Genomic DNA, 18,201 nt, shown 5'->3' on the forward strand with positions numbered 1-18,201 from the left:
ACCCTTGGAATGGGCAGAAGCCCAGCTCCCTCTCCTCCCCATCTGCCACCCGGGGTTCGGGGGTCTTCAGTAACTCGCAAGGGTGTGAGCTGAGGGCGCCTCGTTCCTCCCAGCAGAGGTGCCCGGGCCCGCTGGGTAGAGTCTTGGGGCCTCATCAGCGTCTGCGTGCTCTCCCTCCTAGCTTCCCAGGCAGACCCCACAGGCCACTCTGCCCATGGCCTGCCACCCCAGCCTGGTTCACCATCTCTGTCAGCATCTGCAAGGTGCCACTGAGGGCCCTGCACACTGGGGTGGCAGCAGGGAGCCCCCTGCTCTGCCTGCAGATGCTCCTCCTCTTGGGAACCACAGGCCCACAGACGCTGCCCAGCCCTGTGCATGGGGCAGTGACAGAGGGACACCCCAGAACCTCAGGCCAGGAGGAATGGGGTCCTAGCAAAGGGCGGGGGGGGGGGGGGGGGTAAGCCGGCCAGGCCTGCAGACAGGCAGCAGGGTTGGGGTGAGTGGGGGACAGGGCCTCTGGGTGGCCACGGGGCATGGCCTGGGGCCTGGGAGCAGTAGCCCGGACTTCCCAGGCTGATGGGACTTCCCAGGCTGATGGGCACTTTTGCTCTTTAGATCATTCTAGCTGCCTAGGGGAGAAGAGGGTGGGGGTGGGGGGCAAGAGTAGAGGCAGGGTCCAGTTTCAGGGGGCCATTGGGGCAGTCAGAGTGAAGCAGAGGGCTTAGGCATTGGCCATGGCTAGCCCCCAATGGGAGAGACTTGGTCCTGCCAGGCCAGGAAAGATCCGGAAGGGGACAGGGTAGACACTGATGAAAGGGTGGGGGGGGGGGGGCAAAGGCAGCTTCCCTGCAGCTTCAGGGGGCAAGGGGGAGAGGTGAGTAAGGCGCAGCAGGCGTCACAGCCAAGGGGGGCTGGGGGGCTCCCAGAGCAGGGCATTGGTCTGGGGGTAGTAGAGAGGGACTGGGCTTTTTCTAAAAAGGTATATTTGTAGTTTATTTCCAGATGTGATTTTTCCAGCAAGCAAATAAATACAGTGGAGGGAAGCTGAAAAAGGGGTAGGGATTGCTATAACTTAGAGATGAACCCGGAGCGGGGGAGTGCAGGGCGGGCTGGAGGGGAGAGGCGGCTGCAGGGAACCCACTGCAGGGCACAGCGCCTGGCTGCTGCCCCCCTCCCGCCCTGCCAGCCCCTCCCCCAGTCCTGGCTCCATCTGGGGCTCATAAGGCACTGCGGTGGGGCAGCCTGCTGGCTGCTCCCCAGGCTGGCTGGAGCTCACAGGTCAGTGACTTTGTTCTCCACCAGGGCGGCGAGCTGCTGCAGGCGGCAGGCCAGCTGCATCTTCTGGCTCACGGGGTCCTCCTCCAGTGCGCCGATGATCTGCCGGGGCCGAGGAGGGCACCCTGACTCAGGCCACAGACCCCTCAACCCCGCTCACCTCACAGCTCCCCCCTCACGGCGTGAGGCAGGCCCCCTCCCTCCCCTCTGGATCTGGCCTTAGCCACCTCCTCCCTTTCCCGGGGATCTTTCACGGGGCTCCCTCTGCTCCCAGAAGCCCAGGTGGGGCCCCCCCTCCAGGATGCTCGGGCCTCACCTGGTCGTAGTACCTGTGGATATGGGTGTAGAGCTCCTGCAGGGCCTCCAGACAGTGGGGCGTGGAGGTGTAGTTCTGGGGGCAGCACATGGCGGGGATGATGAAGTTCCCCTCCTCTCTGCAGCCACTCTGGGGCTCCCACTTCCCCCCACATCCCCCTCCAAATGTGGAGGGGTGCAACCCCAGGGCTATGGCTCACCCCGGAGAGCTCAGCCAGGGCGGAGTTCATCTCCTGGTAGCTGGCGGGGGAGCTCTGGCGAATGTCGGCATAGTACCTGGAGCAGGCGTGGGGACAGTCAGGGACCGGTCGGATCCCAGCCCCCATCCTCGGCCTGCAGTGACACCTACTTCTCCACCATCTGCTTGTAGTGAGGGATCTCTCGGGCGTAGAGCAGTTTGTTCACCGGGGAATCCTGCTCCGCAATGTGGGGGGAGGGGAGGCTGAGCTGAATGGTGGAGGAGACCCCCTCAATGGCCCCTCACCCCCGACACTGCCAGCCCCCACGCAGGGCTCGGCGCCAGGTGTCGCTGGCTCCCCCCCCCCCTCCGCGAGGCCGCTCCCGGCAGCCTCCAGCTCTCACCCGGCCCACTTTGTGCTCTGAGAGGGTGCAGGAGTCGATGAAGGTCTGCGTGATGACAGTGAGGATGGCGTCCACGTTGTCAGACACCCGCACGTCGAAGATGAACTGGGGGTTCTTCAGGGTGTTCACCCAGAACCGCAACAGCAAGCTGGGGACACAGGCCGGGCCCGAGCCCCAGGCTGCCACCGCACCCCACCCCGGCTCCCGCGCGAGCTCCCCCGCCGGCCCCTGCCCTGCACCTGGGTGGCCTACGGGAGCCAGGGGCCCAGGGTTGCCCATGACACCCGGAGCTGGCCTCCTGACCTAGGGGCCTGGGGCCCAGACCTGCCTGCCAGAAGTCGAGGGTGGGCAACGCAAGGCCTGGGTTCCGGTTCCGGCCCAGACACCCCTGCCTGGCCATGACCCCGGGCCTCTCTGGGACTCAGTGTCCCCACCTACACAGTGGGGGGGTGCGCAGAAAGGGCACCTGTTAGTCTTCCAGATGTGCAGGGTCTCTGGGTCCTCGATGCCGTTCTTCTCCGCCAGCTCGTCCAGGAAGTCAAACAGGTACTTGACCGCAATGGGCACGGGGCGGTTCACGCTGAGGATGGCCTGGAAGGTGTCGTCCACGAACTTCTGTAGCGTGCCCTGCGGAGCCGAGAGGTGGGTCCGCACACCGGTTGGGCGGGGCGCGTAGGGGTTGGGGGCGGTGCGTGCGGAGGGCGGTGCGCGTCAGGGGCACTGACTGCATCTGGGGGCGGGGCGCATAGGGTTGGGGGCGTGGCGTGTGGAGGGCGGGGCGCGCCAGGGGGCGCTGACTGCATCTGGGGGCGGGGCGCGTGTGGGGCCTTGTAGGGGGCGTGGTGTGGCGTGCGTCTGGGGGCGGGGCTGTAGGGAGTGGGGCGTGTGGAGGGGGGGCGTGTAGGGGGCGGACTGCATCTGGGGGCGGGGCGCATAGGGGTTGGGGGCGGTGCGTGTGGAGAGCAGGGCGCGTCAGGGGCGCCGACTGCATCTGGGGACAGGGCGCTAATGGAGGCGTGTACGGGGCGGGGCTGTGGAGGGCGGGGCGCGTGCGGGGCGGGCTGTGAGGCTGAGCCGCCAGCCTCTCGCAGGGGGCGAGGCGAGCCGGCTGCCACCCCCCCAGGACCTGGTCTCCCCGCGGTGCAGTCCGCCCGCCCCCTGCCTCCCCGGGCCCCCCGGACCTTCATGGAGAGCAGGCGGGTGAGGTAGATTTCCGGAATGGCCTTGGCCCGCGCCCGCTCCCGCTCCCGCAGGCTGCTGCGCCGCGGCTTGCTCCCTTCTGGCTCCTCGGTGGCCTTCACCAGGTGCCAGAGGCGCACCCCGCCCTCGTCGCCGTCCTCGAGCATGGGGGTATCTGGGGGCGCACAAGTCCGGGCCTCGTTCCCAGGGACCCTGCTCCTCCGGCCCACCCCGCGGGCCTGGGATGCCCCGTCCACTCGCCTAGCAGGGTGGGCAGGGTGGGGCGGGGGTGGGTGGTGGGAATGAGGGGGGGAGCGGGGTGGAGGAGGGTACTGCCCCCTGGCTCTAGGGCCCCGCCAGAGGCTTTGGGTCCCCTGCTTGCCGGGGACTGAGGACTCACTCTCCCCGGAGGAGCAGCTCTGGGCCAGGCTCTGGGAGACGGCACCCCCATTGTGCCGCTGGGGGATGAGCCCCACTGTTGCCCCATCTGGGACCTGAGGGGCGGGGAGCAGAAGACAAGGCTCCTTCACTGGCACGGAGGACGCGGGGACACCCACTCGCACCCCACTCGAGCCCCCCATGGCACCTTGTAGTGCTGGAGAGTATTAAGCCTCTTCCAGTGGTTCTGGGTCACGGAAGTCAGGTCCTCGTCAGACAGGGTTAGGTGACCTGCCAGGCCTGAACGCCACTCTGGGGGGGGACACAGGGAAGCCATCAGCCTCCAGCCTGCTGGCCGAGTGCCCATGCTTGGCCAGGCAGAGCTGAGGGGCCACAGCGGGAGCAGGCCCAGGGTGGGCAGGGGTGGGACGGGCTCTCTCACCAAGATCTAGGGTATGCACTGAGGGCCTCTGGGAGAAGGGCGTGCCCTTGTAGACCTGGTCCAACACCTTCTCCTTGACCTGGGTCACCGTGTCGGTGTCAAGCACCCGGGCCGGCACACGCTGCTCCCCGCCGCTGCCCGCGGCCCCGCCAGCCCCAGGGCCCACCAGCACCAGCAGCGTCAGCGGCCGGAAGTCCACGTCCTCCCGGAGCAGGTGGCTGTCGTTCAGGGTCCGCTTGGCCTTGCCTGTCACAGCGTCCACGGGGCCCTTGTCCACCTGGTACTTGATAGCTCGGAAGAGCATGTACAGCGGCTCCCCAGCTACCTCCTAGGGTGATCAGGACCGGCAAGTGTCAGCCAGGGCTCCGCAGGCCGGGCGAGGGGTCAGCTGGCAGGACCCAGGGGCTGAGGGAGAGGCAGGCCAGCAGGGTACGAGGATGACAGCAGGCCAGGGGACAGGAGGCCCAGACTGCTGCAGGCCCCTGAGCTGAGGTGCCAACCCCCTCTCAGCCTCCATCTCGTGGCCCGCCTGGGAAAGGGCTCAGAGCCCTTGTCCTTTCTGGCTGCTCCTTCATGCCCCACTGTGACCCTCTCCCCACCCTGATCTGATAGGCCCAGCCCTGCTGCAGAGGTGAGTGGGGCCCCGGGCCGAGCCCCTCACCCTCAGGAAAGCGTAGAGACAGATGGCCAGCCAGTTGGTGAGCAGCTTCTCCGCCATGGTCTCCGTCCTGTAGGGACCAGGCCCCGGTCAGAGAGGGACAAGTGCCGTGTGGCTGCCCTGCCCCCCCACTTCCATGACAAGACACCAGCTTCCAGGATGCCCACCTGCGCAGCATGAGCTTGGGGTTCTTGTCCACATAATGGGCGGCCAGGTCACTAAGCAGGGTCCGCAGGATGTCCGTCAGGTACTCGAGCTTGCCGTGCAGCGCCAGGGACAGCAGAGAAGCCACGTGGCAGCGGTCCCGCTGGGAGAAGCCGGGCTGCCCCTCCAGGGTGCGGATGAGCTAGACAGGGCCGGGGGGCGGGGGTGGGTGATAGAGGATGGGGGCGCTCACACCCAGGGAGACCCTGCTCATGCCCCCAAACGAACCCCACCCAGTGCACCCCGACTCCCGTCCCTTGGGCCCCTCTGGTCCCCTTCTGTCCGCCGGCGCCCTTCCGCGGTGCTCACCGTGAGGAGGAAAAGCTTGCTGTTGAGCAGGTTGGAGAGCTGCGTGAGGCCCTGGCGCACGGTGGCGCGGCAGCCCTCTTCCTGGGGCCCGTCGGGCAGGGGCTGCAGCGGGCGGCCGCCGTGGCCCGGGAAGAAGACACGCTCGGCGTATGTGCGGTAGTCCAGGAAGGGGATTCCGCTGGCCTCCAGGTCGCTACTAAGGTCTGTCATCTCAGTCATCAGGTCTGCAGACAGTGAGCCAGCAGAGGGGAGGGGTGGGCTCGGGGTCGGCGCAGGGGAGGGACCCTCTGTCCCCACCCCGCCCCACTTGGCCGTGGGTCTGGCCCCACCTGTGAACTCCTTGCGGCACTGGTCGCCCACGCCGATCTCCAGGTTCTCCAGCTGCACCAGAACCTTCCGGTAGTCCCGCAGGGCCTGCTTGCTCTTGTGCCTGCAGCCCAGGGACCAGGTGTCAGCCGCAGGCCCGGGCCTGCCCGGCCAGGATGGCCGCCAGCCGGGCACCCAGGCCTGGCCCGCCAAAGTGGTGGGGGAACTGCGTGGGCACGTGGGGGCGGGAGGGATAATCCCAGGAGGGGCGGAGGCGGGAGTGGGACCCGGCCTCCCTCCCCCTCACCTGTACATGAGAGTGAGGAGGAGCACGGCGGCGATCAACACAGCGGCGCCCATCCCCAGGCCCACCTGAGCCGCCACAGGGAAGGCGGCCAGCGCGGGCTCCGCCTCGTACTGCACGGGGCCCAGCGCCAGCCGCACGTTGCCCATCTGCACCTGGGGACGGAGGGCTCCTGAGCTCCGGCCCGCAGCCGCTCGGCCCCGCCCCATAGCGTTCGGTCCCTCAGTGCCCCGCCCTATCCGGCCACACCGCCCTCGGCCCCGCCCCGTCCCATCGCGCCCTGTCCCGCCCGGTCACGCCCCGCCCCGCCCCACCCCATCGCGCCCGGCCCCGCCCGGTCACGCCCAGCCGCGCTCCACCCGGCCGTGTCCGCAGTGCCGCCCTCGGGCCCCGCCCCGCCCAATCCCGCAGTGCCGCGCTCGGCCTCTCCCCATCGCGCCCCGCCCAGTCCCGCCGTGGCGCCCTCGGGTCCCGCCCCATCGCTCCAAACCCCGCCCCGCCCAGTCCGGCCCCGCCCAGTCCAGTCCAGCCTCGCCCCGTCGCGCCCCGCCCCGCCCCGCCCCGGGGGCGACCCTCACCTCGAACTGCGGCAGGGAGCCAGAGCCGTTGGCCGCCCGCGGGGCCCGCGGGGGCGGCTCGCAGTACAGGTGGGTGAGCGTGAGCGTCTTCACCAGGCACTCGCCGGCCCCGATGCGCACGCGCACCTCCTCCTTGCTGATGCCCAGGTTGAGGCCCTCGCCCTGGGTCACGGACGGGCGAGCCTGAGCCGGGCCGCCCCGTCGGTCCCAGTCCTCCTCCGCCCGCCGCGCCGCGCCCGGGCCGCCCACCTCCACGTCCAGCACGTGGCCCGGCTTGAGGCGGAAGGGCCGGGTGGGCCCGTGGCGGCTGAGCGGGACCAGGCGCGGGTTGGGCTGGTAGCGGAAGTCCTGGCCCCCGCTGGTGCGGGCGAAGTCCACCAGCACGTTGTCCAGGGCGAAGAAGACTCGGCTCGGGCGCGCCCCGTCGGGCACGGCGGGACTCAGGCACAGGAGGAGGCTGGACGAGTTCACGGTGCAGACGGTGGAGCACTGGAGGGGGCCGGGATGTGGACAAGGTGAGCCAGGGTTCCCCAGCGCGCTCCCGGGGTGCGGGGCTGCCCTGCCTCCCACCCATGGGGGGGTGGAGGGAGCTCACCTGCAGCAAGCCCCCCGGAAGCTGGATGCAAGCCTGGGGGTCGGCAGCAGCGACCCCGCAGCTCCTCCTGGGCTTTGGGTCCTGGGGCCTGGCCAGCGCCCCCCTAGCCTGCACCTCTACGGGGGTCTCCAGCCACACCGACAGCAGGGGCCGCTGCACCACGTCCAGGCTGCTCCCCTGGACGCGGATGAGCCGCCCACCCCTGTGCCGGGACAGCAGTGAGAGGGATGGGGAGGGTGGGAGGCCCCAGTGCCCAGTGCCCACCTCCGGGAGAGTGCATGGGCTGCTCCCACGGGGAGGGGGGGGCGCTCCTCACCCCCGGAAGCTGGTGCTGGGCTCCGCCGCCAGCAGCTGGGGGTCCACAGTGTAGAGGAAGGGGCTGGTGCGCAGTGTACGCTGGGCATGGCCGAAGACCACTCGGACCGCGGCTTCCCCCGGGACTGCCTGGGGCATGGTGTGGCACACAATGGCCTCAGGACACACAGGCTCCTGGCTGTGGGGGCGGGGGGGGGGCAGGTGTGCCACTTCACACGAGAGTCCTGCTTGGCCTTCCTCAGCGAGCGCAGAGGGCAGTGGGGGTGGACACAAGGGCCATTTCTCTTGGGATTTGAGGGGGGCTTAGGGAGCCCTGAGCCCACCTGCTCCCACTGTCCAGAAGGGGACACTGAGGCCCACAGGGAGTGCCCTGCCTGCCAGCTGCCGAGCCGGGGCCAGGAAGGGAATGATGTCCTGTGCGAAACAGGCAGGCAGGGCCAGCTACTCACATGGGGCAGGGCTGGTCCCCCACAAAGGCACTGATGTTGCTTCCTGTGTGCAGGTTCTGCCCCCGGATGGTGAGCTGGGTGCCCCCTGCCTGGGGGCCCCACCGGGGATTCAGGCTCAGCAGGACCGGGTCCTGGGGAACAGGGCAGGCTGGGACTGGCACGGCAGCCTGTCGCGGCACTTCCTCACGTGGCCCGGTCCCCAAGGCCCCGGGGCCGCCCAGCGCAGGCCCGTAGCTTGACTTTATCCCGGGGGCCGCCCCCAGCCACGCTTTCCTTCCAGAAGCACCCTGGCCCACAGTGGGTGTTTTCTCCTCGCCATCCATCTCTCCCCTCGGGTTAGCCTCCTCTGCTATGGTTTGTACCCCCCAGGACCCCCAAGATCCAACTGTGCCATCACACAAGCCAAACAGAACCCCTGATGCTAACCCAGCCCCGCTCCCCACTGCTCCTGCCCCGGAAATGGCCCCACTGTGTGCCCAGGACTCAGAAGGGTGCTGGAGACCATCCAAGTCCTCCTTCCATGCAGCCAGGTGGTGGCAAGTCCCTGCAGCTCCCTTGCCTGTCCTCACCCTGTCCCAGCCTCCTCTGTCCTCAGCAGCCTGAGCCCTGACTTGCATCACGCCATTCCCTCGGGTCAGGTTCAAAGCCCTCACCGTGGTGTCCGTCCCCAGGCTGGGCACTGACCTGGTAGGTGAAGCGCTGGCTGGAGATACCGGGCGGCCGGCTCCTGACGGCCACTTGCACGGGCCCAGCGGTGCCGTTGGGGGCGGGAGACGTCACACACACGATCCTAGGGAGCCTGGCTGGAGTCAGCGCTCCCTCGGGCCCAGGGGCTGGGCCCTTCCCTGGCCCAGCAGGTGGCCAGTGGGCCACTGCCCACAGCCCGCAGCCTCTGGCCCTGGCACCCGCCCGACACGCTCCCCTCCACTGGCTTGCTTGCTTCCCTCCTTCACCCCCGGCCACCAGCCCCCTTTCTCCAGGTCGCGGTGGGCCTTGCCAGGAGGGGGCCCCTTTCCCGCCCCCGCCTGCCACAAGGGGTTGGTTGGTGCCCGCCCTGGCACCTCACCGGGCCGAGATCTGGTAGAGAGCCGGGTCGGGGCTGCAGGGCAGGCCAGCCACACGCACGGCGTCCTCCACATCAGCAAAGTCCCGGCCCAGGTTGGAGCCCAGGATGGTGAGGGCCAGGCCTCCCTCGGGGGGGCCAGTCAGGGGCTCGATCTGGCGCAGGGAACGACGGCGGGTGGGATCCCCAAAACCCACAGGCCCACTCTGCAGGCTGGCAAACCAGCCTGAGGCGGGCCAAGCTGCAGGCCTCGGGGGGACCCAGACCCGGGGTGGGAGTGGACATTGGGGGTGGGGAGGCGCATGGAGGAGACAGGAGACCCGATTCCAGCCCTGGAGTTGGGGGTGGGCCTGCTCACCGAGTGGATGCTGGGCATGGGGCAGAGCGGCTCGGCGGCCCCGGGTGGGCACAGGGGCCCATAGCGACAGGCTGGCCGGTCGTGGCTGCACCACAGGCAGCCCAGGCTCCGGTTGGCTGCCTGGCAGTGGCTGCAGTCGGGGTGGCCCGCGGCACAGTCGTACAGGGTCACTGGGGAGGGGCAGGCAGTGCGCTGAGGCCCTGGCCCTTGGGCTGCAGGCCCGGACCCTGGCCTGCCCTGGCCGGCCCCCTGGCTCACCGTGAAGAGCGGCCGCATTGTCCAGCCGCTGGCCCTCGTCCCGGGTGACGTAGATGGGCACCGGGAGCTCCCGCTGGGACGTGGCGGGGCGGAACTGCAGCAGGAGGGCCGGGTCAGGCTCGGATGCCACTCAGCGCCCCCCTGATCCCCGTCCTCCTCCAGGTAGGCCCCCTTCCCCCCCTGAATGGGTGCGATTGTTGGGTGCCTGGATTCCCCAGGGATGAGGCGGGCAGGTCCCCCACCTGCTGGGCCTGGCAGCGGATGAGGCCTGCGGCCCCGGCAGCCTCCTCCAGGACGGCAGGCAGCCTCCGCAGCTCTCCCGGCAGCTCCAGCCAGCAGTGGTAGGGGGCAGGGCGGCCCTGCAGGGGGACACCGTCAGTGCCCGGGCCCGGCACCCCAGACCCCGGCCAAGCCCGGCCCGACCACTCACCCGGAAGTACTGGAGGTTCCGCACGCGCAGGGCCAGGCGGCTCTCCCAGCCCACAGGCACCAGGGCGGGACCTGCCAGGCCCTCGATCTGCGGGCAGGCCTCGGGGCCGCCCAGCTGGAAGTCCACCTGGGGGAACGAGACCCCTTAGCTTAGCCCTCCAGAGCTCAGGGGCCAGGCAGCAGCCCCCCGGGGCGGAGGAGGCCCCACCCACCTCCTGGGCACTGTAGACAGTCCTCTCGCCTTCGGGGCACTGGGCCCCGTGCACACACTGGCTGCTCTGGGGGCACCAGTGACACCGCCAGAAGCTGCCCACACAAGCGCGGCACCTGGCGGGGCAGGGGGCTGCTCAGGCCGGGCGCCGTTTTGGGGTCCCTCAGTCCCCCCACTCAGCAGGAGTCGGGCCCGGGGACTCACGGGGCCGCCACGTCCATCGCTTGCACGGCACTGCAGTCGTAGAAGGAGAAGTTGGCAGTCGCCACGGCCACGTCCTCGAACATCAGGGTCAGGGGCACAGTGACGTGGTCTGGGAGGAGGTGGAGGGAAAGGGGGCGGTCGTGGGCTCCTTCCCCTCCAGCCCCTGACCCGGCCACCCCCTGCCCTCTCCCGGGCCCCCTCACCTGTGCCTGGAGGGTTGGGGGGCACCTGGTCTTGGGGAGGGGTGACGCAGGCCACGTCGGGCCCGTCCACTTGAGCCAGGCTGTCATAGTCCCCAAAGGCGCAGTGGAAGTACTCGTCCACAGCCAGGCCGGGCAGCCGGGGGACAGACAGGGTGACCTGGGGACACGTGGGAAGGACACGGGGCAGACGGCAGCTCTGTGGGACTTGGGCAGAGCCGAGTGAGGGCGCAGTTGGGCTGGGCTGGGGCAAGGCTGCGTCTTCAGCAGAGCAGCCCCGGGCCAGGGCTGGGGTGGAAGCAGTGCAAGCTGGGAACACCGATGACCCCCGACCCCAGCAGCCCCCCGGGGGTGCCTCACCTGGCCCTGCTCCTGGCGGGGGTGGTGGGCCGGCTGCAGGGCCTGGATTTGCAGGCAGCGGCTGTCCCCCCCATAGCTCCACAGCCACTGGTCCAGCTGGGCCACCCGCTCGCACTGGCCCTTCCGGGTACACCTGCCAGGCAGGGCCACCTGCTCACCGGGGGTCACGGGGGCAGGGTTTGGGGGATCCTTGGGTGATTGGTGCCCAGGAGGTGGGGAGGGTGGCCTGGCTGAAGTGCTGTGAGCAGGGGTGGGTGCAGGGGACCCATGGTCTGAGAGGGAAGGGGTCACGTACAGGGGGCTTCAAGGCTGAGGTGCTGACCAGGGTGTTTGGCAGAAGGGGGACACAGAGACAAGGCGGGAGCACCCCCAGGCTGCTGTGTGGAGCACGGGCCAGAGAGCCACCAGGGTGCGGGTGACTGGGAGAGGGGACAGGCCGGGCCCCCAAGCGAGCGATTTGGGGAGTGTCGGAAGGAAGTGGGGTGCCAAGCACAGGTGCGGCTCACACGACAGGGCAGGCTGGGGGCCCCTGGCTGTGTCACCACATCGCTGCCGCCGCATGCTCACCTGCCCTGGAGGACACACCAGCCACACAGCGGATCCCGGGCCTGCAGGCAGCTGGCGCAGTCAGGGAACTGGGGGCAGGCTGCCACGGGCACCCGGGCCACCTGGGCAGATGCAGGGGGAGGCTGTGGGCGCAGGGCCTGGGGCTGTGCTCGCCCAGCCGCCCGCCCCCGGCACCGGCCTCACCTGCTGGGCAGTCAGGACATAGAGGTGGCTGCTGCTGCCGTCCACCAGCAGGTCGGGGCTGATGGCTGAGCCCACAGGCCCCACCTGCTCGGAGTGGTACACCTGGCCGCGGGAGCCGTTGAGCAAGACCTGGCAGGGGTGGGAGGGGAGGGGAGGAGGTGCTGGGCCGGCCTGCAGGGTCCCCACCCCCGGCATGGGCGTTCCTCGGGAGCACACCTATCCCCACCCACAAGTGCTCCTGAGGAGCACCTGTCCCCACAGAGCCCGCTGCCCCTCCCGCCCGACCGGGGACCACGATGCCGGGGTGGCACTTTGGAGAGGCTCTTGGACGAGCAGGGGGCTCTTTTCTGTTGAGCGGGAGGGCCACTGTGGGGGAGCACCCGGTCACAGAGAGGCTTCTGAGGCCAGGCTGGCTCTCCGCCCCACCCCTCACTGTCCCCATGGGCCTGGGACAGCGCATCTGGGAGCCCCAGCAGGGGGTGGCGCCCAGCCAGCCGTGCATGTGTGGCACAGCCTTCAGACACGCCGGCGGGACACGTGCCAAGAGGCACCGCGGGCCCGGGGTCCCTCACCTTATGCAGCTGGCCCTGGCTGTCCCCCAGGAAGGCCAGTGTGTGCCCGTCCGCCTGGAGGGCGGCCACTGCGCTGATGGGCTGTGCGAGCTGCAGCAGGGGCTCGGCCTCCAGGGGCCAGCGGCCGGCTATGGGGCTGGGGGTGTGCTCGTCGCCGCAGGGATACGACTCCGGGGAGTCCTGGAGCGGGCAGGGACGGGAGAGTCGGGTCCCCCAAAGCGGCAGGGCCCAGAGAAGCAGGTCAACGGGGGGAGCAGTCAAAGGTTGGAGGGCAGAGTGGGGAGCCCTGGGGAGACCCGGTGGAGCCGACTGGGGCTGGGGGTGGAGACAGGAGCCGGAGAGCCCATCCCTGGTCACCAGCCCTACAGCGAGCCACGGCCTCCTCGACTTGCCCAATCGCAGAGGTTACCGAGCCCAGAGGTCACCCTGTGCCCCCCAGGCTGAGCATGACTGCACAGCGTGGGCAGAAAGGGCCGTAGAGGGGAGGCCCCGGGAGGGCAGGAGAGGCTGCCTGAGATGCAGAGGGCAGGCGAGGGGACCCCAGGCACTCACCGGGGGCAGGGTGACACAGCGGGAGGTGATGCCATACTCCACCGTGGCTTCCTCTGCGCCACTGGGGCCCCGGCCGCCCACTGTGTAGCAGAGCCGCCGGGCCTGCTCCATGCCACCATCCAGCTCAGCCAGCGGAAAGGCGCACAGAGCCGCCTGTGACCCCCTAGGGCCCGCGGCGAATGCCCCCAGCAGGGTGCCCGGGCCGAGGAAGGCTGCCTGGACAAGGCCCTGGCCCCGGCAAGCCAGGGGCACCTCCACATAGGAGTAGAGGTTGGCGTCACCCAGGCAGACGCGGGCCACGTAGGAGCGGTACTCGGCCTGCGCCCGGGCCCCACGGCGGCGGAAGACAAAGTAGGCAAAGTGGGCCGTGGCGAAGGCACCCACGTAGCTGTTGTTGTAGTCGGAGAAGTCGCCCACCACGAGGCGGCCCAGGCCCTCGCTGGAGAAGGGCTGTGGACCCGCCAGCTGGCGCACGGCCAGGGGAGGGACGCCCCCCGCCAGCTTGCCCGCCAGGCCCCTGGCCACCAGCAGGAGCTCTCGTCCAGGCCCGGGCACCACCAGGCCCACCGTGGCCACTCCCGGGACGTTGGCCGCCACAAACTGCCCATCGCCGGGGTCCTCAGCCTGGTACAGCACCTCGGCCACGTCCCCGAGGCGCCGCTTCTCGCACACCCCTTGCCGCACCTGCCCGCAGGCCACCAGCTCCCGGGTGCGGCTGCTCACCAGCAGCAGCTGGTTGGCGTTGTCGGTGAGCCGGGCCTGCGGGCACTCAGCCGGGTCGCGGAAGGGCACGCAGTCAGGGCTGTCGAGGACGGGGCCGGTGACGGCCGTGGCCTCCAGCTGCAGCGAGTCAGGGCTGAGCTGGAAGAGGCGGTTGACAGCACCGACGTAGAGCGAGCCCGGGCCTGGCGCCCGCGCCAGGTGGTTGAGGGTGGTGTTAGCTGCAGAGAAGCGCTGGGCCAGGGTCAGGGGCAGTGGCGGCGGCAGTGACAGCAGCAGCAGGAGGAGGTGGAGGCGGAAGGGAGGCCGGGGCGCCATCGCAGGGCCCTGGGGGAGAGCCGGGCCGGGTGAGGTGCCAAGCAGGGCATGGAAGGACCCGGAAAGATGGGGGGGGGCCAAAGGCAGGGCAGAGATGGGAACGAAGGAGGGGGGCCGAGAGAGAGAAATCAGGGGGGCACAGAGAGAGAGAGGCAGGGAGAGGACAGTGAAGTGGGGGAGGGGAGCCAAGAGAGCAGGCCAGAGGGATCACAAGACAGAGGGACAGACAGAGAGGAGGACACCTAGAGGGACAGGGATAGAAAGGGGGTGGGAGGGGGTGCAGAAAGACTTGCCCACGAGGAAAGAGAGCGGGGTTCCTTCCTCTTGGACCTTATGTTTCCGGATTGTAGAGGGGCAGATCCTGAAAAGGCTTGAGAACCTGGAGAGGGGGACTCGGGGAGACAAGGGGACCACAGAGGAGGCTAGGGGAGGGACGGGAGATGGCCAGAGGCCAAGGCCGGCCAGAGGCGGTGTGCAGGAGAGAGCCAGGGTCAGAGGGGCCGGGAGTGCCCAGGCGAGGAGCCGAGAGGACAGGAGCTCAGGGATGGGGGAGAAGGCAAGCTGCGGGGCAGGCAGCAAGGGGCAGAGGCCCCCACGGCATGAGGGCCGGGGACAGCAGGGCTGCCCGGGGCTGCCCATGCAAGCTGCAAAGAGGGAGCCATGCACGGGTGGGCTGCAGGGAAGAGAGAGGTCATGGAAGGAGCCCAGAGAGCCAGGGAGAAACTGAGGCAGCTGGAAGCAGGGGGCCCAAAGCTGGCAAGGAGCAGGGGGTGAAGGTCAGGGCGCATGAGAACAGGGCTGGGCTTGGGGGCCCCAAGGGGCGAACAACCAGCTGGCAGTGGTCGGGGCGGGGGCTGGCGAAGGCCCTGGGACCCCCCAGGGATGGCGGGGGTGGCAGGGCTGGAGGGAGGTGGGCCCTGGCGGCCCCTCAGTGGGGCAGTGAGACCCGAGGGGGCTGTGAGAAGAGAGCCGGAAAGAGAGCTTGGCAGCCCGGAGCAAGAGGGAATGGTGTCCCCCACCATTTGACACCCCCAGCTGCCAGTGGGGACACAAGTCCAGGCTGGAGCCTGGAGCCCGGAGCCAGGCCCCCCTGGAGCTGCTTATCAGGGGGATACAGGCAGGAAGGCCCCGGCCACCCTGGGGCTCGGCCACTTCCTCTCGACTCCGGGTCCTTCTCCTGCAGCGTACGCTGGCACAGGCGGGTGCCAGGGGGTGTGGAGGGGGTGGCACGCCCGGGGGAGGGGCAGGACGTTGGAACCCAAGCCTCCGGTGGTCTGTGCATGTGACTTCCTGCCCCTTCCCAGGGATGTCTTTGGGGCCAAGGGTGGCAGGTACTTACCGCCTCGGAGGAGTGCAGCGGAGGTGTGTTCCGGGCAGTTGGGTACTCTCAGTTCAGCTGCCCCAGGACGATGCCAGTGGGCACGAGATGGCTGTCGGGGGGCATGGCCCTGAGTGGGAGGGAGACAGTAGAGGCTCGGCCCCATTCCCGCCGGCCCCGGGGGCGGAGGGAGGCCGGGGAGCGGGGGGACAAGGGCCTGGTGGCGGGCCGTCACCACAGCTGGCAGCCCTGCCTCCACCCAACAATGTCCCCTCTGTCCCGAGTCCCAGGCACAGGGACCCGTTATCTGGTGCTCTTACCCCCACCCGGCCGGCTCTGGACACGGGGGCTCCCTGCCACTCCCCATCCCCAGGGAGACACCCCTCCCCGGGATCTGGGGACAAAGGGACAAGGGTTTCCTCCAGCCAGAGCAGAGAGACCCACCCCCCAGCCGGGGCAGCACCCCCTTGGGCCAAGCCCAGCGTGCTCCTCTCCTGCCTCATTGGCCGGGATCACCGTGAAGGGCCGGCTGGACCTCGCTGCCCCCCACAGGAGGGCCACAGGCGCCAAGCCCTCGAAATGCCAGCCTCGGCCTTGGTAGCCCTGGTGCCGGGCTGAAGGGCCCAGACCGGGGTTTCAATGGCTGCCTTTGTCCGGGCTGGGGGCAGGGGAGGCGCCGACAAAGGCCGCACGTCCCCGAGCGCCTCCCCCTCCACCGCCCCCCGGCCCCCCACCGAGGCCTGGCAGAGTCGTGCCAGGTACAGCGTGGTGGCTGTGCTAGCGGCAGATGCTCCAAAAGAGGGGTTCCAGGCAAAGGGGACCCACGGGGTGGGGACACAGCCCTTAGCTTTGGGCATGGCATGTGGTTGCTGCCCCCCACCCCCGCCCCTGGATCTCTGCAGAGGACCCCACGCATGGGAATCTCTGCTTTGGGGACAGAGTGGCAGCTGGCTGCCCTCCCACCCTCACAGGGCACCAGCTGCACACCAAGCTGGCAGAGACGGGGCCACGAGCTGCAGGGCCCCTGGTGCCGGGTGTGCTCGGGTTGGGGCCCCCCCGCCCCCACCCTGTGCAGCACGCAGCAGCAGCGGGCTCCAGGGCGAGGTGGCAGCAGCAGGGTTCCCTGCCACCTGGCTGGGCCGGTTGGGTGGCTGTGGGGGCAGGGAGCCAGGCCGGCCTCCACCCTACCCTGAGCCCTGTGCCGGGCTGGCACCAGGCTTCCCATCGAGGGGCAGACGACCCGGCGACGCAGCTCCAGCTCCAGGGCCGCCCCCTCAGGTCCCGTGTCACCCAAGAATCAGGAGGTGCCACAGCAGGGCTGGGGCTGGCGCCCAAGGGCCTTTGCCTGACCCCGGCTTGGCTAGCCTGCCCGCCAGACCCCTGGCTTCTCCCTGGACCAAGCGTGGTCCTGAGACAGCGCCCCTCATCCCAGTGGCCCCTGCCCCCTGCGCACCCCAACTCCTGCCTACCTGGGCGGGCTGCCGGCTGGGGGGCCCAAGTTGCAGCTGCCGGCGCCAGGAGCAAGTCCCGGCGGAGCCCTGGTCTCCCTCCCCACAATGCAATCGCGCCCGGCCCTACCCATCCCGCGGGCCCAGCCTGGCAGCCCGGCCCCTCCCCGCCCGCCCCTTTGCCCGACGGGGCAGGGCAGGGCGCTGCTGCCCTCTGCTGGCCTCGGCGGGCACCGCAGAGGGCCGGCCGTGGGCACCTGACTGCAGCAGGTGAGAGCGGGGCGGGGCCCTCCCAGGTGCTGGGCATGCGGGCGCTCCCCAGCCCTCTGCGAAGTGCCAACTGGGTGCCAGGCCATTCCAGAGATAAGGCCCACCACCACCTGTCCCAAAGGTCTCCCTGGTCTCGAGGCAGAGCCACCTGTGAAGGGATGAGACTCCCCCCCACCCATCCAAGGCCCCATGGCCAGGAGAGCCCCTCTGTGAGGGCACCGTGCATCGCCAAGGAAGGGGGAGTCGATTTGAAGGGCAGCAGAGACGTCAGGGAGAGCTTCCTGGAGGCAGTGACTTTTCACCTGACCTGGAACCACTCACTACTACCACTACTGATGTCTTCCTGATGTCAGCGGTGCTGGCCTGAGCGTCTTGTGTATGCTAACTCACCAACCCCACGAGCGAGGTAGCTCTTTCCCCCAGATCACAGATGGGGAGACCAAGGCCCAGAGAGGTTAGGAAACATGCACCGAGTTGCACAACTAGTAAGTGGCCACGCCAAGCATCAACCCCGGACTGTCTGGCCCCGAGGCCCCTCCTGTACCTTCCCCAAAGGCTGCCTGGCCTTGAACCAGGAACACTCAGCGGGAGGGAAATGGGGGCTGCCTGTGCCAAGGCCTGCAGGTGACTTGCCCAGGTTGGTTGAGGAGACCACCCGGTGTTGCCTCCCTATGGGAGCAGGAGGTTGGACAAGGGGGCTGTGAAGCCCTTTGCATCGGGGACACGCAGGAGCTGAAGGCCCTGGAGTGGAGAGCACGAGGGGGCTGGGCCTGGCGAGATTGGACGTGGCCTGGGCCAGAGGAGGCTGTGGGCATGGGGGGAGGTGGGTGCGTTCCAGATCCGTGCCATGGCAGGATCCCACAGACTCGCTGCTGGAGGGGTTGTGGGCAGCGAAGGCGGGAGAATCCCAGAGACCCCTGGGTCATAGAACAGATGCTGGAAGGGGACCCACATTCACCAGATGTGCAGGAATCGCCTCCCAAGATGGCTGCCCTGCTGGACACTTCCGCTGGACCCTTCCTCTGGAAAGGAACAGACGTTTCCACTCACCAGATCTTCACCAACACTTGGTCTGATCGGGCTTCTTACTTTTTACCTGTATGATTGGTATGAAATGGTATCTCACTGGGCTTTTCTGGGGGTAAGGTTTCATTTTATTTATGTATAACATTTTTATTGCAAAATATACCTGGTAGTGGAATTGCTGGTTCATAGAGTATGTTGGTTTGGATGTATTATGTCCCCCAAAATGCTGTGTTCTTTGATGCAATCCTATGGGGG

At 68.9% G+C, this 18,201-nt stretch overlaps 2 protein-coding genes across 20 annotated transcripts in view; both read right to left on the reverse strand.

Annotated features, from left to right (window-relative positions):
- Positions 1-8,763, reverse strand: part of LOC119522693 (plexin-B3-like) — a 14,648-nt gene extending 5,885 nt beyond the window's left edge. For 7 of the 8 annotated variants that reach the window (XR_005214503.1, XR_005214502.1, XR_005214501.1 and 4 more), the window contains exon 1: positions 8,689-8,751. The gene's annotated coding sequence lies outside the window, so the exon portion shown is untranslated. Of the gene's footprint in view, positions 1-8,688 lie in introns of all 8 variants that reach the window. The other variant, XM_037821256.1, reaches the window with a different exon arrangement.
- Positions 873-16,809, reverse strand: PLXNB3 (plexin B3). Of its 12 annotated transcripts, XM_037821247.1 has the most exons (37): positions 16,672-16,809; positions 15,224-15,332; positions 14,178-14,276; positions 12,847-13,893; positions 12,295-12,474; positions 11,723-11,851; positions 11,540-11,661; positions 10,973-11,105; positions 10,616-10,772; positions 10,413-10,521; positions 10,210-10,324; positions 9,999-10,124; positions 9,811-9,927; positions 9,569-9,662; positions 9,311-9,480; positions 8,956-9,107; positions 8,574-8,688; positions 7,890-8,020; positions 7,442-7,618; positions 7,126-7,327; positions 6,780-7,019; positions 6,531-6,692; positions 5,956-6,107; positions 5,672-5,772; positions 5,343-5,566; positions 4,997-5,175; positions 4,833-4,899; positions 4,172-4,499; positions 3,938-4,041; positions 3,752-3,845; positions 3,354-3,526; positions 2,639-2,799; positions 2,173-2,320; positions 1,940-2,004; positions 1,791-1,866; positions 1,592-1,666; positions 875-1,377 (listed from the first exon to the last, which is right to left on the reverse strand). In XM_037821247.1, exons 4-37 carry the CDS (start codon positions 13,882-13,884, stop codon positions 1,273-1,275), a joined length of 5,721 nt encoding a protein of 1,906 aa, XP_037677175.1. In that variant the 5' UTR covers positions 13,885-13,893; positions 14,178-14,276; positions 15,224-15,332; positions 16,672-16,809; the 3' UTR covers positions 875-1,272. The 12 variants fall into 12 exon arrangements, 9 of the variants coding, with proteins under 9 accessions (XP_037677182.1, XP_037677183.1, XP_037677181.1 ...); XM_037821255.1 differs by having other exon boundaries at positions 874-1,377; positions 4,172-4,250; positions 4,344-4,499; positions 12,847-15,332; XM_037821253.1 differs by having other exon boundaries at positions 874-1,377; positions 4,172-4,250; positions 4,338-4,499; positions 12,847-15,332.
- Between the last annotated feature and the right edge of the window lie 1,392 nt (positions 16,810-18,201).

This window comes from Choloepus didactylus, chromosome X (assembly GCF_015220235.1).
Source record: "Choloepus didactylus isolate mChoDid1 chromosome X, mChoDid1.pri, whole genome shotgun sequence".
Taxonomy (NCBI): domain Eukaryota; kingdom Metazoa; phylum Chordata; class Mammalia; order Pilosa; family Megalonychidae; genus Choloepus; species Choloepus didactylus.

Bases quoted from the DNA above. Each gene is read 5' to 3' on its own strand.
- PLXNB3 (XM_037821248.1), bottom strand. From the start codon at position 13,884: ATGGCGCCCCGGCCTCCCTTCCGCCTCCACCTCCTCCTGCTGCTGCTG. The intron at 4,900-4,996 runs GTGGGCATCCTG...TGGTCCCTACAG, and splicing joins CCCAAGCTCATGCTGCGCAG to GACGGAGACCATGGCGGAGA. The intron at 3,527-3,751 runs GTGAGTCCTCAG...GTGCGCCCCCAG, and splicing joins GAGCTGCTCCTCCGGGGAGA to ATACCCCCATGCTCGAGGAC.